Source organism: Trachinotus anak, unplaced genomic scaffold (genome assembly GCF_046630095.1).
Source record: "Trachinotus anak isolate AG129_WGS33_773 ecotype Australia unplaced genomic scaffold, CSIRO_AGI_Tana_v1 ptg000010l, whole genome shotgun sequence".
In the NCBI taxonomy this organism is placed as follows: Eukaryota; Metazoa; Chordata; class Actinopteri; order Carangiformes; family Carangidae; genus Trachinotus; species Trachinotus anak.
Genome location: NW_027273861.1, coordinates 25796449 through 25823614, shown reverse-complemented (window position 1 = coordinate 25823614; position 27166 = coordinate 25796449). Strand labels below are relative to the sequence as shown.

At 39.3% G+C, this 27166-nt stretch overlaps 2 protein-coding genes across 2 annotated transcripts in view; both read left to right on the top strand.

Annotated features, from left to right (window-relative positions):
• Positions 1 to 22664, top strand: part of LOC139626174 (collagen alpha-1(XXIV) chain-like) — an 85065-nt gene extending 62401 nt beyond the window's left edge. Inside the window, exons 33-60 of the mRNA XM_071486425.1 lie at positions 640 to 693; positions 817 to 870; positions 1170 to 1223; positions 2239 to 2292; positions 2717 to 2824; positions 3560 to 3613; positions 3967 to 4074; positions 5169 to 5222; positions 6128 to 6181; positions 6327 to 6383; positions 7347 to 7400; positions 8519 to 8572; positions 8985 to 9038; positions 10474 to 10527; positions 10821 to 10928; positions 14388 to 14495; positions 14631 to 14738; positions 15989 to 16042; positions 16193 to 16255; positions 16566 to 16619; positions 16863 to 16898; positions 17970 to 18005; positions 18534 to 18560; positions 19459 to 19524; positions 19703 to 19871; positions 20056 to 20165; positions 20641 to 20877; positions 21180 to 22664. Coding sequence (XP_071342526.1) covers positions 640 to 693; positions 817 to 870; positions 1170 to 1223; positions 2239 to 2292; positions 2717 to 2824; positions 3560 to 3613; positions 3967 to 4074; positions 5169 to 5222; positions 6128 to 6181; positions 6327 to 6383; positions 7347 to 7400; positions 8519 to 8572; positions 8985 to 9038; positions 10474 to 10527; positions 10821 to 10928; positions 14388 to 14495; positions 14631 to 14738; positions 15989 to 16042; positions 16193 to 16255; positions 16566 to 16619; positions 16863 to 16898; positions 17970 to 18005; positions 18534 to 18560; positions 19459 to 19524; positions 19703 to 19871; positions 20056 to 20165; positions 20641 to 20877; positions 21180 to 21326 — 2190 coding nt within the window. The 3' untranslated portion in view covers positions 21327 to 22664. The remainder of the gene's footprint in view (positions 1 to 639; positions 694 to 816; positions 871 to 1169; positions 1224 to 2238; positions 2293 to 2716; positions 2825 to 3559; positions 3614 to 3966; positions 4075 to 5168; positions 5223 to 6127; positions 6182 to 6326; positions 6384 to 7346; positions 7401 to 8518; positions 8573 to 8984; positions 9039 to 10473; positions 10528 to 10820; positions 10929 to 14387; positions 14496 to 14630; positions 14739 to 15988; positions 16043 to 16192; positions 16256 to 16565; positions 16620 to 16862; positions 16899 to 17969; positions 18006 to 18533; positions 18561 to 19458; positions 19525 to 19702; positions 19872 to 20055; positions 20166 to 20640; positions 20878 to 21179) is intronic.
• Positions 22665 to 23489: 825 nt separating this feature from the next.
• The window catches only part of znhit6 (zinc finger HIT-type containing 6), a 31366-nt gene continuing 27689 nt past the window's right edge, over positions 23490 to 27166 (top strand). The window contains exons 1-4 of the mRNA XM_071486416.1: positions 23490 to 23688; positions 25166 to 25231; positions 26545 to 26651; positions 26950 to 27035. Coding sequence (XP_071342517.1) covers positions 23573 to 23688; positions 25166 to 25231; positions 26545 to 26651; positions 26950 to 27035 — 375 coding nt within the window. The 5' untranslated portion in view covers positions 23490 to 23572. The remainder of the gene's footprint in view (positions 23689 to 25165; positions 25232 to 26544; positions 26652 to 26949; positions 27036 to 27166) is intronic.

The window sequence follows — 27166 nt, the reverse complement described above, 5'->3', positions numbered from 1 at the left end:
AGTCTTCTCACTGTTGCATTGATGTGGTTGTTTCAGGAAAATGCAAACATGTGAAAACAGACCTGGAATCTATAATGACTGTGTGAGATCATTTCTGCAGAATCAGATCTAGACTTGAAAGGTTTCATGAGGAAGAAGCAGTCAGGTTCAGAATTATTTCATTAACTCTTCAGAAGCTCTGATGTTGATTATCACCAGTAGTTGCCCCGTCCCTCTGCGTTCCTCACTCCTTAAACCTCCAAGCCTTGTGCCTCCTCTCTTGGATTAGTCTACAAGTTCTTGATTTTCCTGGAAATCCGCCAACCCCTCAGGGACATCAAGAATGTCAAACAGTCAGATACAAGTATTTATTAGGGTGAGAGTTTTCAATAATGCTAGAGGCATGGTTTATGTTATTGGTCTCATCTTGCTTTTGGCTGGTCTTCAGTTTTGCTCCAGGCATTCTCAGCTCCTAGTTTTCTTTTTCTACAGACGTAAACATTTAACTGTATGTGTTTGTTTTGCTATCATATGCTAGAGCTGTGTATTATGTCTGTTCTGGTAATTTATTTCCTAAATCACTGAACACAGTAACACCAATAATGAGATGTGTCAGTAAGCTGTCCTCAAAGGATCTAATAATGGTTATTTTTCTTGCAGGGACCCAAAGGACCTCCTGGAGAAGCTGGACCTGATGGAGAGCAAGGACATGAAGTACTTTTCATTTAATATTTGTAACTATTTATCAATTTATTGATAAGTGTTAATGGGTTCCTATGTGTGAGGGACATTATAAAAATTACTTGCGCCCTTTTTTTCTGTGTTCCATCTTTGTAGGGTGGGCCTGGCTCAGAGGGGGAACCAGGTCCCATCGGAGAGCCAGGATTAAAGGTCAGTACAACTTAGCCATGTTTTTGTCATCTGTCCCCTCCTACCCCTACATCTTAGAAAATATTTGTCATGTGCAGCCTCGGTCCCCACCACCCTCTAGCAATGTGAAAAGCCGTGATCTTGCTCAGTCAGTTATCTGTACTTGAAACAGCTGTAGCCTTGGGTGAAACAGCTGATTGTAGTCTAACACTGCCTCCACCTCACGTATCAGTGGTTACTGTACATTTAGGAGTGTGCATGCATATTCAAGTGTGTTTTGACCACCAGACAGCCCTGGTTTGTGTTTTGTGTCTCTGCAGGGTGATACTGGGCCTCCGGGAGCTGAAGGGGAGCAGGGACAGGAGGGGATAAGAGTGAGTGACTGCAAACAGCCCATTAATCCCTTCCTTCCTTGTGTTTGGGTAAATCTGACCCAGTCCTATATTAACTCCCCCTCAATGTGATGAGGATGTTTAATCCTCTGGCCTGAGGAAACCAGAACGATGGAATTGGTTTTGTCTGATGGACTTTTATAAATAGCACATGCACAGCTTGAGTCAGAATTATCTGCTTTTGTATGACTTTAGTATCTTGTATCTTTAGTTTGACCAAAGATTTGTACTAGCTCCTCAAAACAGATGTTCCAAGAACAGGTCACTGAAATTATGATTAAAATGACGGGGATTTTTGAAATTACATGATTACTGTTCTCTGTTTTATTATACACACGTTGACATGTTTAACTAAATCTGCAGAATTAATAATTCAGTATTAATGAGTGGCAATTTTACCAGTGGAGCCACATCTTATTTTTTCAAAATACATCTCTTCATTGCATACCTTAGTCCTTGTTTTCTTCTCTGAACTTTAAATTAAATGATGGAAAACAAGATAAAATGACTGGAGCTTTATCTTTAAGTCAAGATTTTATGAGAACGTCTCACCTTGATGTAGTGGTGTACAGGTGTACTCCAGGACACAGTGGCATCACTGTTGGAGTTGCAGTTGCAACAAAGCACACAACAGTAATGTTGGATGTGGTCAGGTGAGACAGCCTTGAAACTTTCAGCCATAGAGGGCAGTGAAACACTGCTTTTCAGTGTGGTAAATTGTTCCACAATATTAAGACGGATTATTTCCTCACTAGGGAATAGTTTCAACATAAACTTAACCAGGATGTTAAAATTTTAAAATATCATGTTTTGATCACATGGATTTCTCAGGATTTGGGCAAATACAACCACAGCTACCTACCATCACAGAGAAAATACCCATTTCATAATTCTCCTAAAGATGACTTTGGGAAAGTGTATGTTTTTATTGTGTTGATGTTCTTTTTTACTTTTTTATGATAGTGAAGAGGTTTTGTTAATGAAGATGTGTTTGTAGGGTCCACCGGGTCCTCCTGGTGAAGACGGCCCTCAAGGGAAAGATGGAGCCAAGGTAAAGATAAAAAGACCCTGTTTTTTTGATTGAATATCAGTTCTTTCCAATAAAATCATGCCAAAAGTGGGGTTCACTATATAGTACTATACTATACACTATACAATAATAATTAGTTGGCCATGTTTGCTTGATCATCAAAGAAAAAAGTTCAGGATTAAAAGAAATCGTACACTGTCCTTTACCACGATACAAGACATGTATCCACCCATTTAACACAAGATTTGAATAAAATATAGAGTCTAATAAAGGAAATAAAAATAATGTTCTCCATTAAAACCTTTCATTTGCTTCTGAAAGCCACAGGTTGTCTGACCTTTTGACCTCTCTCTGTTAGTAACATAAAACTTATTACTGAAACTGAACTGTCTCTCACTCAGATTTCCTTGTTGCTCGCCTCTCTTTCTCTGTCTGTGTCTGTCAGGGTGAGTCTGGTGAAAGTGGGCCAATCGGAGAGTCAGGTGATAAAGGGATAGAAGGTGACCCGGGGCCTGCAGGACCACCTGGAGGGCCTGGAAAACAAGGCTTTCGTGTAAGTTTGTTTTATGTTTCCAAACTTTAACTACCAGATGCAGCAATTTTAGTAAAACATTTAAATTGCTGCTTTAGTTGACTCAGACAGTGTGCAAGTGTGTCTTTTCTAAATTAAAACTAGAGCTGATTAATAGGTCAGGTGAATTCAGTTTCTTACAGACCTTTTGAATTTTAAGTATCTGCAACTGACGGCTCAGATTATGGAAATCCTCTTAACCAGTTAATGCTCTTGTATCCCAGTAGGGGTCAGCCTTCTCTTCAACAAAGACTTTTTGCCACTGGGGCCGTAAAAGGTACTGCGTTATAGATTGTAGATATGTAGCACTGTCTGATAGCTGTCAGTCAAAGTACCCTCCAAGTGCTTGTTTGTTTTGAGAAGCAGATCCAAATCTAGTCTTTGCGTTGAGGGGCAGGGTGGGAGCTTCAGGGCGCTGAGGGAGTTGACAAATCTGGCAATCTGGTATGTGTTGACCTAAGTTGAAACCAAGTGATTTAACCTACCTGGGCAGGTCTTGATATACCTGGGTGGGCTGCCTAAGTAAAATCTATGTATGGAAAACACTACTATAGTACTGGAACCTGCAGGTTGGCATTTATAAGTCATCAGATGGACACTAGTGCTCTGAACAACAGGATCCAATAGCATGTCCGTTCAAAGTCACAAAGCTGAATTATCAGTGCCCTTGAATATAAGATAAACTTTTAATTATTCATAATTGAACCCCTGTTACAGGGGCCAGAAGGAAAACTGGGGCCCCCGGGGAACAGAGGACGGCATGGAAAGAAGGTAAGGACCTTGTTCGTCACTTATTTTTCAATACAGTACGCTCCCCCACAGTGAAACAATAGGAAGCAGTGGCCAAACCCGTCAGTGGTCTTAGAACTACTGATTAAATTTGATTCAGATCTTAAAGTTATCATTTTGGTCAAATTTCAAGGTGTTGACTCAGAGGACAAAAACAAGTAACTGGAAGCAGCATTGAAGACAAATAGCCTGATACTGATTTGTTTTCTTTAACAAAATAGATTCTTTTTGTTTCCAAAAGGGGCCAAGTCCTGACTTTCCACATGAAGAATTATCACCATACTGGCTTTTTGTCAATGTTGCTGTTTCTGACTCCCCATTTTCTATATTTCCAGGGAGAGAGAGGTCCTCCAGGTCTTGCTGGTGAGATTGGCTCACGAGGGGACATTGGCCAGCCAGGCGAGCCGGGGCTGAAAGGTGCCAGGGGAACTCGAGGCACACCAGTTAGTTCCCTTTCTTCCTCTCACCCAGCCCTCTCTCTGAATCTGAAACTTTAACACAGAGAAAAGTGATTGTATTGATCATCATGTTTGAGTACTTGAGGGAATGTAGTTAATGTTATATACTTAATAAATCAATTTGATATTAATTTTGTTTTGTATTTTTCTTAAGTCTAAATATAATTTAGCACATTAACAAATCTTCATTTTCTAAATTCCAGTTAGACAGTCTCCAGTTGTTATGACAAAAATTTATGTCTGATCTTTTTCTTGAGTGTTAAAACTTTAAGAGCAAAGTTGTGAGGGTTCTGTGATACAGGACCTGCAAAGCAGAACACAAGCCAGGGGTTGAAGGTGAAATAAGTTCTTTATTGCAAACACAAAAACAGAAGTTGTGCTGGAGATGATAATGGGGGATAAAAGCTTGGGGCTTTGGGCAGGATGACAGAGGGTGGAAGTGTCCAAGGGCAAAGCTGTTGCAGAAAAATCCCAAATAGCAAGATGAGTTTCAAAACCAGCAGTAGGCTGTAAGATGAGCCGGTCTTAAATACTGCTGCAGGGTGTGGTGTTGATTGGCAAGATGAAGATCAGGTGTGGAAGGAGACTGGTGAGAGCAGGAAACTCAGGCCATGCCAATTTCCACTGACAAACAGCCACAGACAGACATAGAGAATGGACTGCGGACAAACAAACACATGAGTGAAGGGAATACAGCAGAAAATGCAAGGAAAACAGGGCCAGCAGGACCTAATCCCAACAAAAGTATAAAAAGCCCTTCTATGTTCCAGGTCTGAGAGAGAGAAAGAAAGACAGGAAAAGCCAAGAGGAAGGCATCCATTCTTTTCTTCTTTATAGAGAAAGGCAGCTCCCTTCTCAGCAGAACCACTAAGACCATGTTGTCATGGTCTTAGTGGTTTAGACCACCACATTTATATCCCTGTCATAATACAACTCTGGTCAGAGGATTGAGTTTGCATGTGTGTCTGTTTGTGGCCAAGGTTATATTTAGCAGAACCAGACAAAAAAAAAAGCAAAACAAACAGCTTTAGGACTCATTCAGAGTCTTATTTTGTGTGCATTTTCTGCATTACTTCCAGGGTCGGCCTGGAGTCATGGGAATGGAGGGACAACCAGGACTGCCAGGATACACAGTGAGTTTTTCCTGCCTTGGGTTCTTTCTGATCAGAAAATGTCTTCTTACAGAATAGACTAATCTGAGTATTGGCTCAGCACATCTCACTACACTTACATTCACTGGGCAGTCTATCTTATAAAGTAGGATTACTGAGCTTTCTACATAAAAAAAAAAAAAAACCCAGATTCCCCTGAAATCAAGAACATGGGTTGAATTAAAAAAAGAGTTGTTCTTGGATTATCCATCAAATGTAGTCCTGCCTTGAGGACTTCATAAATCCTTCAGCTACAGATCTCAATTCCACATAGCTATTGCTTTTAATTTCTGTCTATCTCACCTCCCCTGGAGCCTGTAAGCCTAGCATGTACTGGAGACAGCCAGAGTTTGAGTCTGGTGGAGAACATTACACATCATCCCTGCCAGTCTTATATTCCCCATTACTCTTCACCATTAATTATTCATGTAAAACAAAATAGCAGGAAAACCCTTTACAGTACCACACAAATAAATACCAGAGCAAAGACAAGAGGTGAACAAAATGAAGTGAACAGGCTCATTTTTCCAGGCAACTCACCAGCCTGATCAATGCCAACAACACTGGGTTTAGGTTGCATAACTTGAAAAGGGCACCTCAAGTTCATTTTGTCCGTTTGTTTCATTGTTTCATTTTTTTTCCATGTGTATAAAGGCTCTCAGGCTCTTTCACTCTTCACTCTGGTTGCTGAGTGATTTCTGAGTCTATGCCAAAACCTAAATCCTTAAGTGACAGAACGTAAGAGCTTCCTTAAAAGCAACTGTATTTATATCAGCAGCTCTAACTAAAATGCTGACAGCACTCACAGTGGAACTCATGTTTCTCTGAGGAACATGCTGTAGCCAGTAGAAGTATGGTGGCTTTGCTAAATAAACATTTTTTTTTAGGGTCACCCTGGCAAGCCTGGGCCCATTGGACCACCAGGGCCTAAAGGCGAGAAGGTAAAATGATAATTGAATTATTTTTAATTATTTAGTTCTTTGATTTGGAGGGTTTATGCACACTGCTTCTATGTGCCACCTAGATGCAAAATCTTGTGCTGTCATGAATGCATGTGTGATTGCATATTTGTTTGTTACATTCCAGGGTTACCCAGGCGAAGACAATAAGACCCCAGGACTACCAGGGCCCTTAGGTGAACCAGTAGGTCTTGCTTTCCTTTAAACTCTCCTTTCTGGTCCCTAACACTCCTCGATCTGTTTAAGTCCAAGCTGCTTAAACAGCAGATTGACACTGGTAGTACAAGTTAATCCTGATCAGCTCCTGATTTTAGCGCCACTTAGTACACTCTTTGTCCAACCACATTGACAATAATGTATCAGTGTATCGTTTTTTTTCTGTTTGGGTTTCTGTCATGCATATGGACCCCGATTATCGGCCTGTATGACTCAGATCTTTTCTGTTCACTGCAGACTGAGCATTTACGGAAAATGTTTAACATGGGTTTCTACACATTAGGGTAAAGCTTATGATTAGCTTGGTTTGGGTTCTTAAACTGATCCATAATAAAATAGAGGTCTGAGATGAACACAAATATTTTGTCTCGAAAGCTGTCACAGGCTTCATTATGTATACAAAATGATGTCTCTGACAAAGGCAAGAGTGCCGCTGAGGGCAACCAATAAAACAGTCATTCTTGGATTAATGTTAAAAGAGCATCAGGACATATCGGAAACAGCCTTGGAAAGGTCACAGTTAGACAGCACCATTTGGCACATTGTGGCACATTTCCCAGCACTGGACTTGATCACTGAAACAGGCCTACATAGCATGGACAATCATGGTTACTGTATATGTATTGGATTATCAAGTTGGCACAGTATTGCAGTATACAGCATGAGCAACACAATGTCAGCTTCTGTCTCAATGCAGCCCTGAGCAAGATTGGCTGAAAAGGAAGGTTCAAGGTGAAACTACACCTTTCCATTTGATTCCAGTAAAGATCCAGACTCAGGTCACATCTATAGAATATGTTTCATCTTCGTTAGCCTGAGAAGTGACTCTGTCTTTAAGTAGCTGCCCAGCTCAATTAAAGCTTTGTGGGTATAAATTAAGGCATGCGTATACAGTATGTGCATTCATGTGTGTGCATTTGCGTCTGCACAGGGGCCCCCAGGAGAACGAGGAGAGCGTGGAGAGCCAGGGGATGAAGGGTATCAGGTAAACAAAACCATTAAATCAACATCAGACATACCACACAGTCAGCACTCAGGGTGTTTGTCTGTATTATTGCTGTTCACACTCTGCTGGTGCTCCATTGAAAGACTGCTCTGCTCAGATGAGGGCAGACCACACAAGTTGGAAAGGATTACTAAGTTCCCAGGAACAAGGCTGGGGAAATCTGGTGTTTTTGTCACTTCATGTCTTACAGACACAGGATTCTTTACACACACACACACACACACACACACACACACACACACACACACACACACCATTTGGTGCTTGTATTAGGCTTTGACAGCATCTACAAATTTGGTATGTAGGTACATAAATCACCATATCTGATATCATCTGATCATAGCAATACAGTTTTGATGTGTTATCATGTGTCTCTCATTCCTCTTAATATAAGAAGTTTGACAAACAGTTGAATTACACTCAGGGTCTCAAAGCATCCTTTTCAAAAAATTAAATCCTACCAGACCCTCTCAAGACCTTACTCACATTCCCTTAATGTAGAAGGATTGACTTTTTTTAAAAAACCTTCTTGTGTGCTGGATCACAGCAAAAGTACTTCTAATCTGTTGTGCCAAGGACACATTTTAGTCATAAGGTAGTGTATCTCACACTATGGTCCAAATTGTTTGGTAACAGTTGCATAACTGTTGTGCTTGCAGTCCTGTTAAGCATCACTAGAGGTAATCCTTGACCTATTTCCATTTTCCAGTCAGGTTCACAGTCATAAAAACTACCATTTACTTTGGCAGTTGTGTCATCATTCTTCAGACTTTGATAAAGTGCCCTAAGAGGTCACTCTTGGCTTCTATTGCAGTCCATCTGAGTGCAGAATTTATAGATCCTGTTTAGCAAGAGCCTCCTTTGGAATGTTTTAAAAGTTGGCTTAGAAATTGTTATATATTGTTTTGATGCTGTGGAGCTTGCAATTGTCTGACATTGTTTTACACATGATGATCTTCGTCTAGTAAATAAGAGAGAGGGGGAGAGGGAGAATGACATGAAAATGTTAGGTCTTGTTGGTATTATGGTATTGGTATGTTGTTGGATTAAAAAACAGTTAAAAAAGTAAAAGATTATATATCAAAATTGTGTTTCAGGGCCATATTGGTACCATTGGATCTCGTGGGGCCGTTGGACCACAAGGCCCACCGGTAAGTCAGTAAATGTCTGTAGTACAGTAACTAGAGTATATAGTAATCATACTAGATATGTAGTATATATCACCAACACTTTAACTGTATCATCATAATCACCACACCAGTGGTTTTGTGCCCATGGTGGGGCGCGTTAACTATAAACGGTGACGTAAAAAGATTGAAAGTGTTGGAAAAGACAAAAGCAACATACTAGACTCACATTTGTCCCTACCCTGTCTACTAAGTAAACATTTTGGCCTGAGGATGGCACAGGGAGTGTCCAAAATGTACAAACCCATATTAAGAAGATAGGGTTTAATTCTATTCATTCCAGTTATCTAATCTGGCAAGTTTGTTCCCAATCAAAGTGTGGATTCATGTACAGTATTACTGTTTTTTTTTTTTTTTTTTGCCTTGCTTTCTTCAGGGGTCACCAGGCCTCCCTGGAGAACCAGGCCCAAAAGGAGAGATAGGAGCTCCGGTAAGTCCATGGAAATCATCTCAGGAGGCAAATCAATGGGTACACTTGTTATTTATATAAAGTAAAGAGTGTAATACACTTGGTCTCCTCCCTGCAAATAAGATGGACGCGTTCATTATCAGAATATTTCTACTACCAGGCTTTTTGTACTAAATAGAGGTTTTATTCTTAAATCAGTAAAACTATTAACACAGCCTTGTTCAGACACTGCCAGCAGGGTTTGGGTTTGGTGGTGCTGGGTTTGTACCTGACACTGTGGATGAAGAAAAATCCTTTTGTTTGCTGCCAGACTGAGACAACCACAGACTTTTGGCCAAAGCACTATTTCCCATATTTCACCTGTCACTAAATAAGCATGCCAGTATGAAGATTTTTAGCTTTATCAGAGACCAGGTGGTAGAAATAGGCTTTGAATTTGAGGATTAGAAAGCAACTACAGAAATATAGAAAGATTTCATGACCACCCTGAATGCCTGGTTCTACTCCTCTGTCATCCCATTCCCTTTTGATGTTTATCAAATATCCTTTGCTTTTGCTCTTTGATCATTTAATAGCTTGCATCCTAAAATTTGAGCTGTTGGCCTTAAAGCGGATATCTTTTGGTAAAACAGACCTTCCTGAACTGACAGCTTTTGCTTTCATAGTTGTCAAGTTGTTTTGAGTCCTCAACTTGTCAGGGGCCTTCTGATTACATAACTTCCATTTCCCCTGTGAAACAACTGTGAGCCTCCTTAATCAAGTCCCACATAGCTTTTTGAGTAGTGAGGTATTCACAGGTTTCCAGATACAGCTGACTTTCTTCCACATGTGAAACAGCTTGTATGCAAGAGTGATTATATAACCAGTTCAGATATGATGGGAGTATTTCAGTTAATTTATTCATCTTGGCTTGAGCTTAAACTGAGTTTGAGCAATACCTTCATGTGCAACATATAGACTCATTGGTTTAGAAACATAAATAACGGTGTCAGGAAACACTGGAACCTTTTAGGATCTGCTGTATTCCTGTTTCAAATTATCTGCTTTGGTAAAGCATTCCTTAAGGGGATATCTTTATAGGAATGCACATACATAACTTACTGTGTCAGGGCATAAAGAGGCTATTAAAAGTAAAAGGATGGCTTCAAAGGATAGATGGAATTTTCAATGTATTTTACAATTATTTTAATTGTCCTTTTTACATGGACTTGAAACATGTAATATAAATAAAGTTTCTAAAGTTTATGTCATAAAGGATGATAATATATTGTGGCAAGTACTATTTTTAAAAACATAATGCAGTGGAAGTTTCCCCTTGGTTCTTCATAAGGCTTATTTGAGACATGGTCTTCAAAATTTCGTCTCCTTCTCCATGAGAGATGAGGGAGATGTATAACCTTGTGTGTGTTTTTGTGTATATCTGTATGCATAATTCTTCATTTTTCTGTTTATCCAGGGTTCAGCAGGAAAGAAAGGAGCAAGGGGGCTGAGTGGAGCTCCTGGCATTGAAGTGAGTGTCACATCATCTCAGCTAAATTTGTGGTTCAGAGAGAAACATCAGCAGTAGTACAATTGAGAGTATTTGGTAACAATTTGGTTATATGCAATTTGGCTATATGCATATAAAAAGTAGAGAGGGTAACAGAGATGATAAAAGCTGGCCATGTTTGGTTGAAGTCTGCAGGAATGCATTCTTTATTGTTTATTGCTCTTTTTTGTGACGATAAGAATAGTGAAATGCACTCATGGTGAGTCTGTAAATTTCCCCTTGGGCTGAGATTGAGTCTGAGTGACACTTTCCAGGGACCAATTGGTTTACCTGGACTTGTTGGAATGAGGGGTTACCCAGGGCCGGATGGTCTCCCAGGACTGACTGGCTTACCAGGACTACAAGGAAAACAAGGACGTCAGGTAATCAACAACATTATCATACAGATAGAAATGAATATATGAATATATTTGGATGTAGTTTTGATGATGTACCAAATTGTATGATTTTTTTGCAATGATTCTTTCTATGACTGTATTTTTTTTTCTTACTATTCTATAGAGATATGCATATCATAGTTTACTATTATCTTCACTTAAATCGAATCTGTCACTCCCTACCACTATTTTGTACTGTTGTTGCCACCTATATTCTTTTTTTTGTACTTTATAAATAATGTTAATATCATTGCATTGTAATCAGATGCTCCAAAAAAAATCATTGCATGAAATTTGATCTTTGTTCCCACAACAATGTCTATTCATATTGTTCTTCTGCAGAATATATATATCTATTTCCAGAATGTTTTTTTGGAGTCCATTCAGTGTCAGTGTTCTCTGAGAGCAGTGTTGCTTTCATGATGGTTTTTCCTGATAACGCTTAACACTTTGTTGATGGCATTTGGGCCTGCTTATAGCCGATTGGCATTTTAGTAAACACTTATCCTGCTGTATGTTTTTGCTATCGCTGCGTAGCCAACATTAGCATTAACAGCTGTTTACTTACCAGACCAGAATAAATGTTGTGAGTTCACCATCGAACTTCATTCCTTCACTTGCCAAGAGCTGTCTCCAGTGGTGGGAAGCAATGACAGTTTTATCTCGTTTGAGTTCTATTTCTATCACTTGTTTTCTTCCACTGAAGTTAGCATGCTAATCATCAATCCCTGTCCTCTCCCAAAATACTACTTTGCAATAGTGAGTCACTGTAGCTTGCAGTCTGACCTCAGTTCAGCATGAGAGGATGAAGAAGTAGCGCCGCCCAGAGGCTTTATTCTAATCTCTTGTTTTGTAGACACAGTCATGGCTGAAGCTCTTGGCATGTAACCATTGTCACCACCACCGCCTGCTCCTGGCAAGAAACCACGTTTGTCTATGAAATGCATTTACAGACAACTTAATCACCTAATTGTTCTTTGTTTCATTAGACTACAGAGTGGCTCAGGAGACGTGTAGCCCTCACTATGCTCATTTCTTTTATTTGACTGCATCTGAGTGCCCAGTGCTTTCCTTGAGCTGTTACTGTTGTTTTACTGTCTGGTGTTTTAAGACTGAGACACAGTGGGTTTATTTAAATAAGTGTGCAGCCAGAGTGATTCGAGATTTCATCCATGAACGTCTTTGTCCTTCTCAGCCAAAAGTTTGAAAGTAAAGCAACGTCCTTTTTGTCTGGCTTTCATTTACATAATATTATTGTGTACAGGTCTAGTAAATCTAAAATTTGCCATTGAGGTTTTTCACTTGGACTGATGGTTTCTCACTAGAAGAGTGAGTCCCATAGCTCCATGGCTCTTAAATCACACAATACTTTGAATAATGAATAAAACTACACTGGTTGTAAACTGAAAAATTATGTTTTATTTCATTGGCAGAGACCTCTTCTTGTACGTGAGATGTTTTTGGAGATAGTGGGTTTTCTTGAGCCAACAGTCGGCTTCTGTGTTGTTCTTTTACTATGCAGCACCCAGAGCTGTCTCAACAGGAGAGGTCGGCACTTGGCAGGAGTTTCAGTTTCAAACAACCTTTTCCATAATGAGGAGGATATTACAATATGGCTTCCTTCTGCCTCTTCTGGCAGACTGCAGAGTCTCTGCGAGCTTTTCTCATTTTCTTGTGCTTGTTAGTCGTTATTCCCATAATGATTGTCAATTCTCTTCTTTTTCATTGTTTTCCTTATTATCTGCTGCGTTTTCATTCCTGTTCACATTGCGAGTTGGATGCATTCACACAGTGAAAGGGGCAGTCTTAGGGTTTGGAACATTTCTGCTTTATTGGACAGTATAGTAGTAGTGAGCAACAGGAGGGAACTGCAGTAAAGGTCGTCCTCTAAAAACAAAGCTTCACCAGCATTAAAATTCTCCAGAGCACCAAAACATATTGCTGGAGATTCCTGTTTTTGGGGCAGCCATTAAAAAGAAGACATATCTACATTTGATAACATCAGGAAACTAATAATAATAATTTTTATGAGCAAGCCCCAAAGTGTCATGTCACTTGCAGTGTCATGCAGTATCATTATCAAGAAAGTAGGAATAGCCTACATGCAGGGGCACTGCTATAAATTTGGTTATCCTGATAAAAGCTCAGCACAGTTCAGATAGAATATTTATCTACAATCCTTGGCATGTTTCGGGATTTGGGAAGTGTGTGTGTGTGTGTGTGTGAGAGAGTGTGTGTGTGAGAGAGTGTGTGAGAGTGATCGGTCTTAATTAAGTCTCTGACTGACCTTATTAAGATGATAGACAGTGGGTTTTTCTTATGCAAGAGCTTTCCAGCACCTGTAGGTTGGAGGTTCACTCAGTAAACTTAGGGCAGTGTAATTCCAACCTGGTCCCTGACTTATCCACTCTCCTAACAGGGATCGAGGAACAGAAGCCATATGTGAGGCAACGACCCACTCGGTCTGTTATTCTAATATCAGTCGCTCCCCTCTGTCTCACCACACTGCTGATGGAGCAGGAAACCGCTGTGGTTTGCAGTGTTAGAAAGCAACTCATTGACATGCAGTCAGTTTTATGGGTACACTTATGGAGTACACTGTCTAGAAATATGATAACCATGAGAGGCCAGCAGGCTTGAGCTTTGACTATACAACAAATTTAGAATTGTGTTCAGATTTATTGAAATAAACATTGAAATTGAAACATTATAATTAAAGAAAGAGATAAATGATGATCTGATCAATTAATTTATGAGCTGATTTTTCATACCAAAGCCCTGCATTTATAGGCATTCATCATGAAGCAATTAACCCATGTATTAAAATGACAATTTCAGCTTTCCAAAAGACAAATCACAGAGATTTGTGTGACTCTTTGCCCAGATTCATATTTTTTATTTTCTGTTTTAATTTGAAATTGCTTTCCTTATTGTGTCTGTTATGGTTTTGTTTGCTGTCTTTTGTTTTTCCCCCTCTGTGTGATTGCTTGCCCGGTCCTAATTATTTTCACCTGAGTCTCTGAATTCCCTTCACTGTTTCTCAGTGGATCTGCTACCTCCCTTTGGATTTTCTGTTTTTGGTTCTTTTCATGTTCCTGGGTTTGTTCCTTTGTTTTTCAACCTGTGTCTGTGTCTGTATTTGGGTCCTATTCTACTAACCATGAAAGACTACATATTGTCTATATTATACATAGCCTGCAATTGATTGTTGGACATTGTTCCTTATTGGTGCATTTAAGGATGCTGCTGAAGGCTTCATGCTATTCAACTGCTCAACAGTTTGAACATATCTTAAATATTTGCTCTGCTAATGTCATTAAACTATTTCCATTTTCCATATTTTTTTGTACTAAAAAGGTTTTTTACTGTAACCATACTCTTGATTTGACACTGTTATTTAACATTGACATAATTATATTGGCACTAACTCTGATGTATTTGCAGGGTCAGAGAGGCTTGGTGGGACAAGAGGGACCTATTGGACGTCCAGGCCACAGAGGAGAGGTTGGACTTCCTGGACTACCTGGAGAAAGAGGACCACCTGGTCAGAAGGTGAAAATGATAATAGTGATCTCATTTATTCTAAATATTTTGCAGTGTGACTGGGCAAATGAAAAACATCTCTGGTGAAGAAGCAGTTTTCAAAATCATACTAACATTTTCGATTCCTGACCTTTGTTGGCTCAGGGGGAGCCTGGCCTGCCAGGAGACAGGGGAGCCTCAGGAATCACTGGCATGCAGGGGGCTACTGGTGACCAGGGCAGGAAAGGTAACCCAGGACCCAAAGGACAACCAGTAAGTGTATACAGACATTTGTGTTTTAAAGCAAACTCCATCTTAAAATAGGATTCAGATTTATTTCCACAGCCACATGAAATATAAACTACCGTTCTGCAACATCAAATATGAATTAAGTTTTTACACATTTTACACATGAAAACTGATTATCTCAACAAGTTTGTATTGCAAGATACATGACAGATAAATCATGTGAAAAGTCTTTCCAGTGAATATTTTCTGTTAAACTTGTCCTACTCTTTACTTCTGCTCTACCCACGATTTGTAATGTTTGATCCTTATATTCATACCATTTTCTTTAATGTTAATTTAAATGTTGTGTTTTAAATACATAAAATAACATTTGAAGTCTTAACAGTGTAGGTCACTACATTGCTTTTCTTAAATTGTTACCATCCCCCCATGATACCAATATTGTTGTCAACAGAGGGTTTTATAAGCCTATTCTTTATTCTTTGATACTTCTCTAAATATAGCTACAGGGGCTTAGGTAGCCAATCTGTGGTGTGGTTAAAAATGTGTGTGTCTGACACTTTTTCACCCTGAGTGGAGTAACAAATTATGTGGGCGAGACCAGGAATGGAAACATTGCGAGTTATGTAAGATCCTCAAACTCCAGAGACCTGAAAAAGAGGTGCTCCACTTTACTTATGTAACTCCTCAAAAAGAAGAGAAAAAGAAACAACACTCAATCCCTCACCCTCCCCTCCCTCCCCCAGTTATCTCCATTGATGCTTGTGAAACAGAGCAGACTCAGGCCCCTGGGTCAGATCCCTTTCCACTTTTCAGTGAATAGAGTTTCTCGGCCAAAGTCGCTGGGCTGAAAGTGGAGCTGTCTAGAGGATGTGGATGACTGGCTGTACAAACATAGTGTCTGCCATCCTGGACGACAGACAGCACTCAGACATGGAGCAGGGTGCAGACACCTAACTCCGCAGTGTGTGTGTGTGTGTGTGTCTAGGAGGATGTGTGAATGTAGTGTGGAACTACTTTATATCCAGACATAAAGCCTTGTGTGTGCCCCAGTTCTTGAGATGGACAAAGACATTTTTAAAGACCAACTCAGTGTGTCTCATCTGTCTGTAGAGCATCCGTGGGTATAAAATAATAGAAAAAAAAAAATCACACATTGACTAACTGTAAATCCTTTATGGTGTTTGTAAAATGCATAATTAATGTCCCAGTGTTACTGTGAAAAGGGTAAGGCACCTCTGTTGCTATGATGAGAATATCTTTTCTGCTTGTAGGGGGAATCTGGAGATCTGGGGATGGTTGGTTTACAGGGCTTTCCAGGGCCGAAGGTAGGACACTCATTAGTTAACCAACAGTCAAACAACCATAGGAAAGTGAACAGAAATGATAAAACATAAGAGAATGTGAGAGTCCTTGAGTGTATTGTTCCTGTATAAAGACATGAATCAACTGACAGGAGCTCCTTTTCCTTCAAACAGGGACCAAATGGTGATTTGGGATTTAGAGGCTTCCCTGGTCCTAAAGGCCCTATGGGTACTCTGGTAGGTGTAATGAAGAGGGAACCAGTATGCACATCACAGAACTGCTTGTAATCAACCCCCAAGAATTGTAATTGTAATGCTAGATCCCTTAAAACATGCAGTTCGCTTTTGCCCTGTTATGTAACCAAGAGCTTATGAAGATATAAGCAAAACGTAGAGTACGTACACATTCAATTGTAATTAACCCAGGACACTTGAAGTTTTGAGGAATACATATGGGACATACTGTAAACATCTACTCAGCTGTGTTAATGTTGTGTTGTAAATTCAGACAAATTTATTTATCCTCAATCCCTTTGGTTTGTTTCAGGGATTCACTGGACCTGTAGGCCCTGAAGGAATGATTGGTCCAATGGGAAAACCTGTACGTTTCTTTGTGTGTCTTGTGTCTCTGTGTGTCTGTCCTGTAAATGACAATTGTGTAATGACAAGCCAATTATCACAAGATAATGGTCAGAGATGTCTGGAGAAGTGAGAAAGCTTTTGACACACTATAAGTAATGAGATTTTGAAAATATATATGAAATCAGATGTGTGTTAATTAATATAATATAAGATTATGTAGAATACAGAGTGGGATAAAATGCTGTTATTTTTCTTTTCACAGGGGCCAAAGGGTCCAAAAGGAAGCAATGGTGAAATGGTAAGATCTAATTCAAATTTATAAACAAAACTGAAAAGTCTGTCAAGATGATATGATAATAATTTACAGTATGTGTGATTACATGGTGATATAACATGTGATTTTATCATGATTACGCTCTACTGAAATGTCAGAATTCCAAATTCCACACTGAGAAAGCAATACTTGGCTAGTTATCATGGCTCCACCTCAAAGCAGATTATGGGTGTTGTTTTTTTAAAAAGACCTAATGATGAAGGCTGTGTTTAAAGATGCATGACTGCTAGCTGGGTTACTGTGGTAGTTGTGTTAATACAACTGTCGTAAAGTGACAGCAGATCACTAAGGCTGAGTCATAGTGAAAATAGCAGTTTTTCCGTGTCTCCCAGAGCTTGGTGTGGGGCCTTACAGTACTCTCTGGCCCTCTTATGTAAACACTGTAAAGGAAATGCCTTGTCAAAATGTTAGCATGGCAAACCACAGTGCAATCCACATAATTCACTTGTATATCCTTGCTCCCAGTCGGTAATGTAAACTGTTGCCAGATTCTCATTTCAGCCTAAATCCCTCTGCAGTTTACACTACCACACGCACAAACAGTGTACACAATGGGCCCTTCTTCTGGCCCTTTTCTCAAACACTGATGTCAGATATGTGCTTGCTCTCACTTACAGTGGGGTCCAAAAGTCTGAGACCACTTTTGGACTATTTTACATGAACTACCTGAAATCTCACCAACAGACTTAATAAAGTCCAGCTGGCCCTGGTACAATAGCCACGACAGAAAAGTGTTAGGTCACTGGTCAGCCAGAGGGGGCAGTAAATGACCACATACAGTATTATACACGGTATAAATGCCACTGCTATTCAACACAGAATAACAGAGAAAGGTGAAGGGAGAAGATAATTGATGAGTCTGTACCTGTTCCTTTAGTCCCATACTGCTCATTGTGATGCTGTACATGAATTATCTAATACACATTGTATGTAAAGATTTCAGCTGTAATGTGTATGAGTATTCACATAACCACAAAATATAATTTCTACATAATTTATCCTTTTTAATAAATATTGTCTGTTTCATACTTTCAGGGGCCTCAAGGACCACAAGGAAATCCAGGACCCAGAGTAGGTGTCAATCCCCTGATCACATTTCAACTTAATACTACACATACTCTGTAACTGTAACAATAAAGTCCTGTGACATCACTTAATTGTAATATCAGAAATGCTGCTGATACAGCTGAAAATAAAGTATCGAGTTACAGCAATGCATTAAAAGCTTCAAAACTACTGTTTTAAAGTGACGAAGAACAAGTGTTTTCAGGTTTTCAATCAGCAAAACATCAGCAATTTGGCAATACCTTATCTTGTGATCTTAACACACACGCACACACACACACACACACACACACACACACACACACACACACACACACACACACACTATAAAATACTAAGACCAAAAGACTACTCTGGTCAAAATTTACTTATTCAGCCCAGAAAAGCCAGTTCTGTAGTTGCACATTCACACATCTCCCTGTAATGTAGCTTCATGGAGTCACTGACACAGACATGATTGACTAGAAAGTGAACTTGACTGCAACCACAATGAGATTATTTTTCACTGTGTCATTTTCTTTCTTCCTACCTTAGGGACCCCCTGGAGCTCCAGGTCCAACAGTAAGTGCTTCATGTCAGTCACAGACAGGCAGACAGACTGTTGTGAGATTAATTTAAAAGACAGAGGATTTGGGCCATAAAGTTTGAGGAAAATTTCCAGCTCTTGGGTTATTCATTTTTTTAAATGTAGTTTATGATTGATTAAACCAAGTATCCTCATCCTGTCCTGTCTTCATCTCATTCTGTCTGGAGAGTTATCCCATTACATCTCTTCTGTAACCCAAGATTTATGCCTGCCCCAGACTTTTCAGAAAATGGGAGAAAAGAGAAAAGTCTCCATTTCTCTGATAGCAGAGCAAAGACAGGATGTGCTTAAGCCAGAGCAAGAATTTCTGTTGCTTATTTGACAAACTATAGATGAGCCAACAAACCATTTGGGTCTGACATGCAAAAATAATCTTTGTAATTTTGTTTAGTAGCACTGACAGTGGAGATAAATGATTAGCCTTTTCTGACACTGTGATAGAAACCCCCCCCCCCCATCTCTAATCTGTCATAACTTCTGGATAAAGTGCAGCTTTTTGCTATTTGAATGGCCTTGTCCTGTTCGAACAATTCAGAGAACCCTGAAAAACAACTGTCAGATGCCTTTTTTTGTTGATGCATATTATGTGATAACTGTGTTTATGCTGAGTGGAATGTGTTAGTCTTCCCCCCTACTGAAGTCAGGAATGTGATGGTTTGTTGATGGAAGACTTATTTTACTGCTTTTCTCTGGTATTAAAGTGTGCTCTGATTCTATTAAAGTTTTCTCTATAAACTGGACATGTAATGAAACTTCTTGATTTCTGTAACCAATGAACAAGCCTATGGATTAAAATCTTTCAGTGTAATAAGGGACAGGATACTAAACCTGTTATGTTTTTCATTAAACTGAATTTGCTGATTTTCAATCCAGAGGCAGATATATGATGACTCAGCAGTCTACAGTCTATCAGACTCTGATGCTGCCCTCAGGACGGAGGTAAGACACTTCATGCTTTCAGTGTACTGCATGTAGAGCTGCATGGCTTGGTTGTTGGATGGATGGCAAATAGGTTGGTAGATGAATGGTTGAGCGGTGTAAGTGTCGTAACTGTAGTGAATGGAGTTATTGTATCATTTTGGAGTTTGACAGTCTTGTTGTTCTCATTCTCAACCAGAGTTTCCAGAACACAGAGATGACCCTGCCAGACCAGAATACGGAGATACTGAAGACTTTGCATTATCTGAGCAGTGTGATAGAAAGCATAAAAAAGCCTCTGGGCACAAGGGAGAACCCGGCTCGTGTGTGCAAAGATCTGCTGGACTGTCAGCACAAGCTCAAAGATGGTGAGACTTGACCACCTGGTAATGAAAGGATGGGATGGCAGGATTTTCATAACATGATATTTTTTGCAAGACAACTTTAAAGGCATATAGAGAGGCGTGCGTATACCTTTTATTTAAAAAAAGCACTTGTGTTCTTTCCCTATTCTTCTCCTCCCCTGTCTTTTGTCTGAATGGGGACTTTCAGGTTGGTTCTGGATTGATCCGAATCTGGGCTGTACTTCTGATGCCTTCAAGGTCTTCTGCAACTTTACTGCAGGGGGACAGACCTGTTTACATCCACTGGCCTCTAATAAGGTAACACTGAAGTGGTAAAAAGATTCAGTTATCAACTCAATTCAAGGTGCTCTACAAAAAGATGGAATGTTTGAACCCTGACTTTCATAAAACTAAAATAAAAACAAACTGAGATAACCAAGGGTGGTATCTTCCCATGTTTTGGACTGTGGACACAGGAGAGTGTTTGTTGTGACCTTCACCTTTTCATCCATGTTTGATTCTTTGAGTCTGTCCACATCTAGACTAGACTGCACAACAATAAAATATCACTGATATTAATTTAAGCTCTAACTGTCAGTGTGTATTTCAAAGGTTTAGATTAATGCATCCCAAAATGTTTCTGTTAGATAACCAGCAACTGCAACAATCCTCTATATTGTGTACTCTGTTGTATCGTTTTTGTTTTTTTTTTTTTCAATCATTTGAAAGTCGTTATCATACTGTGGTTATGATGACAGATTAGTCACTACTTCTTGTGCTCTCTCTCCCATAGATGGTGTTTGGTGTCGGGAAAGTCCAAATGAAATTTCTTCATTTATTAAGCACTGAAGCCAGCCACAGCATCACACTCCACTGCCTAAATGATCCACCTTATGTCCCAATGAACAGCTTCACCTCCACCGGAACCATAAACAAAGAAAACACTACACTTCGGTTTCGTGGCTGGAACAAACAGATGTTTGAGAAAGACACACTACTTGAACCACATGTGCTACAAGACGAGTGCAAGGTAAGAGGCAAGACAGAGAGGTGATTATTTGCTTTGGCCTACAGGAGTTTTAGTTCTTGCTCACATCTTGGAGTATCCAAGGCAATGATAAGACATTGAACTCAGGGAATAAAGATATTTGGACAGAGCTCTTTTGCAAATAGTTCCATGGTACAGCTCTTTTTATGTTGAAGGAACAATTAAATAGTATATACTTCATATTTCAAACTTAATATGTATGAAATGTTTTTTTGTAAATTTGGAATATGAATCACTTGACTCATCGTTCATTCCTTTCTCTTCCTTCATCCTTCCTCTGACAGATCCAAGATGGCAGCTGGCACCAGTCACATTTCTACTTCCATACTCAGGACAGTCGTCAGCTACCTATTGTAGACATACAGGAATTTCCCACATCACAGCCTAACAGTCAGCAACATATAGAAATTGGTCCAGTGTGCTTCCTCTGACACCAGCATCACCGTCTTCTGACCTTACATAACCTATTTAAATTCAAGACTGTTTAAAAATGGCTGCCTACCAAAGAGAAGCTTGAATACCAAGCTGGAGCGAGTGTCCGTGGGAATTTGTGATTTTCATTGTAGAGTGTTAATGGGACTTTGTGAGAATAGCAAATGCCCAATGTTCAGTTGAAGGCAGACCTATTAGGAGGACCTTGATCTCTGTGGAACATCCGGGCTGAGAAGGCCAAAGGAGAACAGTGTATACCAATATTTATCAAATAAATGTGTAAAATATGTTTGTTTTAATTTACAGTCAAATGGTGCTTAGGTTGGCTGTATATGGACCCATATTAGTCCCTGATCACAGGGTAGGGCCCCACTAAGCAGCAGCAGCAGCCTATCCAAACCCCAAAACTCACACCACCCCCCCACCCTCACGCCCAAACACACCCAGACCATCCTAAACAGGGGCCAAACCCGAAGGAGTGTGCCAGGCCTCTACATAGGAGCACTGTCTAACTAAAGGTTTATGAGTGCAATAGCATGTGGATAATGTGTGACTGCTTTAAGTATTTCATTTTCCAATCAAAGGCTATATTTGACATTGTTTTCATGATATTTTGTCTTCGGTCCTGTCCAGTAGGACCTGTTCATCTTGACAGATGCTGCTCTACCTCTACCTGCTCATTTGCTTTCTAGAATACTTGCTAATGTCAAGTTAGTCATTTTTGCCTTTGTGTTGTATGTACCGGTTACATCAAGATTTGTTATGTTGTATAAGTACTTATGTTGGTTTGGTCATTTCTAATTTATGAACCATTTTTGATACACGACATATTTTTGTAGCTTTTCCTTCAATGTGGTAGGTTCTTCAGGGGAAACCTATCATTGGTGCTGCAACAAAGAATGAGTCATCAGTGAGTTTTTACATTTCCTGTGTATATATTGCCAGCATACTGTATGTTTATTTATATCCTTTTTGTGTTTTTTTTTTTTTTTTGCTCACATCACTGTATCACAGTAAATTATAATCTCAGAGAACTATTTGGTCAACCACAACACAGTCTAAAGTATTTATGTTCTAAAGGTGTGTTTGTGTGTTCACACCTGTGACTTTATGTTTAATCATACTGTTAATTCATTTCATTAAGTGGTGGGTTGGTGGACTGGCAGCTACAGTAGGCCAGAGTCAGAAAACACACAAAACAGTCTTTTCATATTCGTAAGTTATATTACCTTGAACAAAGTGTAATTATATAAAGTCTGTGGCGGATAAAGTTGGATGCTAATGTGTAAATAATAAATAAGTTGACAAACAAATAAATGGAGCATTTTATCCACAAATGGTTCTGTACTTTATTAATAGTTGGTGTTATGCAGTAATTTTGGATTAAATTACACTTCCCTGATCTACAGTATATAAAACTTTAATAATAGCTTTAAAAACAATATCTAGAAATTATACAAATGTGTATCAAACAGTACATAAATGTAAGCAAATTGTGTTTTATTCAATAATACATTTATACAATAAAAATATACTATACTATAATTATGCTAGGTTTTTGTTAATGTTAAACAGAGCCTATAGCTTCCAGTGTATTTACCAAAGAACATATATTTCTGGCGTTATTAGGCTTATGTTGTTTGAATGTGATCAGGTCAGGTTTTGTTTGTGTGTAACAGCACAGGGATATAATCTGTTCTTGGCTCTGCAAAAACTAAGCTCTCGCAATAGAACAGGACAATTTCACTTGCAAAGATTTTTAAAACAAATAATAACATTGGTAAGTGGAATATCTGAAAATATCTGACAAATGTCAGGCAGAAACAAGCACATATTGCTCTGATTTAAGATGGTTTTTAGTTAGTGCTGTTCTTCCTCAATGATCTCCATCACCTTCTCTCTTTCTCTCTGTCTCATCTTGTCCCAGATCAGTCCTCACATTTGTCTGTGTCAGGGAAAAAATCAAACACTGGGTCATTTAGTATTTATATGCAAATGAACCCGGCCTCCGCTGGGATAATAAACATATATTTATCATGCATTTCAACGCTTCACACAAGCTGAACTGACAGAAAAGTAGGAACATCCTCATGGAGGTCGTTGCAGTTCCGATGCACCGACACCGGGGGGCGCTACCGAGCAGGTTTCAGCCGGAAGTCACCTCCATGTGCCGGCGTCGGCCGCCGGCGGAAGAGGGTTTGTTTTGATGCCTCCTTCTCCAACGTGTGGCTGATGTGCTCCGGTGATGTGCTCTGTGCTTCCACCAACAACAGGCGCGATGTCAGCTGCGGAGAGCCGGGCGGAGAACGGCGGGCAGGAGGAAGAGCCGAGAGGGACGAAGAGAAAGATTTCTCTCGCTAAGTGAGGTTTTTTTTTACAGAGTCCGGAGCTAGATGCTAACTCTGCTAACTAGCAGGGTCATGTGCTGCAGTGTCTGTTTGGTCGAGACTGGTCTAAATTTATTATAGCTAATAGTTTTCATACCGATTATCATTTATCAAACTTGTGAAACGTAAATACAAAACGCCTGTTAACGTTATGTGTTTACAGTAGTTAGCTACAAAGTTAGCATGCTATTAGTTAGCTGCGCATATGACTCCACATTACGTCAGTTTTTCTTTATTTACGGTTAATTTTTATTCTCGGCTCAGGAAATGAATGCGGTCGTAAATGCTGAATGTCTGCAGTGTGTAGATGTATTGCATCTGAAAAGCAAAATAGAATAGAGTAGAAGAGAATACAACTTTATTATCCACAACAATAAGTAAAAATAAGAAATACTCACGTAGCAGCAGTGTAATTAATAAAACCACACAGATACAGGTCAGGAGCCTCAGTTATTGTTCATATCAAACATCAGTTTATGGGAAAATGTGACATCAATGACCAAGGCATGATGGATGGTTTGAGTATTACTGAAACTGCTCATTTTCAGGCACAACAGTCTCCAGAGCTTTTACTGAGAACGGAGTGAAAAACCAAAACAAGGAGCGAGCAGTAAATCTGGTCGGCGGAGAACAGGCAGGAAGGCTAAAGGAACTCAGATAACCACTCTTTACAACTGTGGCGAGCGGAAAAGAATCTCAGAATGAACACATCAGACCTTGAGGCAGACGGGCTTCAACAGAAGAAGACCACATTGGGTTTTACTCCTGTCAGCCAAGAACAGAAAGCCGAGGCTGCAGTGGGCAGAGGTTCACTGAAACTGAGACTGTTAAAGACCAGAAAAAGCCTGGTCTGATGAATCTGGAGAATTTTCAGAGTAAAGGGAAGATCCTACCCAGTGTTCGTATGGTGACTGTGTATAGAACAAATGTGTCTAGGAGATACCACTGAAACTGATTCTATATACAGATAAAACACCTAAAACAAATAAAAAAAACTTCAAACATTACATAAAATACTGCAGAGCAAGATTTGTGGCTCAGTTTGAGTTTAAAATGCTGACTACACTTGGAATAAAAGACAGAAATATTTGAAGGCACCTTATAGAGTCTCAGACTGAGAAACAAGAGTTCTGACTCCTGTCAGGACACCTAGCTTCATTACAAACTATTCTAGCCTGCAGGTCAGGTGACAAAACCATGAGACAGGCTCACTCCCCTGAAAACAGTCTTTTAAGACGATGGAGTCATTGTGCGCATTTCTTGAAAATATGCCTGTGCCAAGATATTTGAAATTATTGTCTTTTTATCACTTTCATCTTTCTTATTATGTTTTATTCACGTGGGTTATGTGTTGCTGTTTTTGCCTTTGTAATTCATCCTGTACAGTTTTGTCCCCAGTTTAGCTGTAAAACTGCTCACACTGTGTGTCTGACATGTTGTGTTTCCAACAGTTGTGGTGTGTGTGGCTCAGAGGAGGCGAAGTACAGGTGTCCCGCCTGTCTCACACATTCCTGCAGGTGAGATTATTGATTTAATAACACAAATAATCCAATAATTTCACTGCAAAATAAAGAAAACTCTGGCTTGATATCAGCACTGATCTCCAGAATCAGTTCAAGAAAAGCAGAAAATCTAAGGTTTTGAGAGACTGACACAATTTACACAATTTATGTGGCATTTTTGATTAAAATGAACTAAAATGATTAATTGATTATCAAATTAGTTTCTGATTGTTGAGGTCAACCCAAACTCTTGACTTGCCTGTACAGTTTTTTGTAATTTAGTCAAGGTGACCACAGGAATCACAGATATCTCAAATGGCATATTCACGCAAACAGTTTGCAGTAGTTCCTCTTTTCCATGAACTTGGATAATTTAGTAGTTTCAAGCACGACTGCAGGCAGATTTTTCCAGAACTAAAAGAAAAGAGCCAAACCTCTCGATCCTTTCATCAAAGATAAATACTTATTTATATTGTTAAAACTGCAGTGAGATCACACGAATAAGATGAGTTCTGTTAGTGAATATATTTTCCCTTGATCCTCTGCTGTATCTCTACAATGAGATCATTTCATTTCATACAACATAAAAGCTGTATTCCATCTGCATCTAATATCACTAATAAAAACCAAAGAAACAGTTCTGCTTTTTCCAATTTAAAAAAAAAAAAAAAAAAAAAAAAAACAGTAATCACTTTAGTATTGTGTAACAGTATTCTTTTTAATTCTCATTTACCTTTGCATGCAAAAATATAATATTCATAACTGACTTATTTCTATGTTTTTGTTTTTAATTTAAATGCTAACGATTCATGCCCGTTCCTTGGGTTCTGTGGATGCTGAAACATTTAAAGCATGAACTTGAAGTAGTAAATATCATATTAAAGGTAATGTGTGAAAATTTCATTCAGATTCATCATTTATTTCAGTGCACAAGCGGATGTTGTTCCACTTCTCTCATCACTGATGCTGCTTCGTTTTAAGGGAACAAAAAAGGGTGGAAAATGCTTTGAAAACTTCAAAAGTCCTAAAGTGAAACCTTCACTTCAACCGTCCAAAATCCAAAGATATAAAAAGCAGAAAATCTTCATTCAGCCATTTTGCCAGCAGTTTGTTGACATGTCAGTACTTGTTTCTACAGAGTCAGAGATATCGTCTTGTCAGAAAAAAAATGATTTTTAGCAGAAAGTACACTCAGAAAGTGCACTCTATGGTAAATAGAGAGTAAGTGATTTTTATCTTGGGTTGCTTGTCAAACTAAAATGCCAGCAAACCATATTCCTGAAAACTGAAGAATTACTAAACACATTTTGTCTGTGTACATTTTCCAGCATGGTGTGTGTGAAGAAACACAAGGAACATTCTGGATGCAGTGGAGTCAGAGATAAAAGTGCCTTCGTGACCCTCTCACAGTTTGATGAAATGACTCTTCTCAGTGGTCAGCATCTCCTTTACTCCTTCCCATGACTGCAAAACCAGCAACACTTATTCTAAAAGCTTTTGATAGACACTGTTTTATTTAATGAAAATGAAGTAAATCACCTCTGACAAGTGGAATTTTGAACTAACTTTGAACTTGTCCTGGGTGGCAGTGGGTGTGGTTGTCCTTAAATATAAAAAGACAGTAGATGCACAGTAAATTTCGGGGTATTTTGTTAATGAGTGACTGTATAGAAAGAAACGCTACTCTTTGACTTCTGTGTGTGTTTACTGTTTGTCCTTTACCTGTGCTGTAGACTACAGATTCCTGGAGGACACAGGGCGATTTGCCGATGGTGCCACCAGGGACAAGCTCAGCCGGACTCCTCGTTCCACTTTAAAAGTACGTCCTTGATGTATAGATGAAGTCATCTTCCATGCCTGATGTTGGGTAAAGCATCTTCCACGCCTGAACAAGTTGACCTTTTATTTATGCGAGCATGGATTAAATCAGCAGTAGAGTAGAAACAGAAT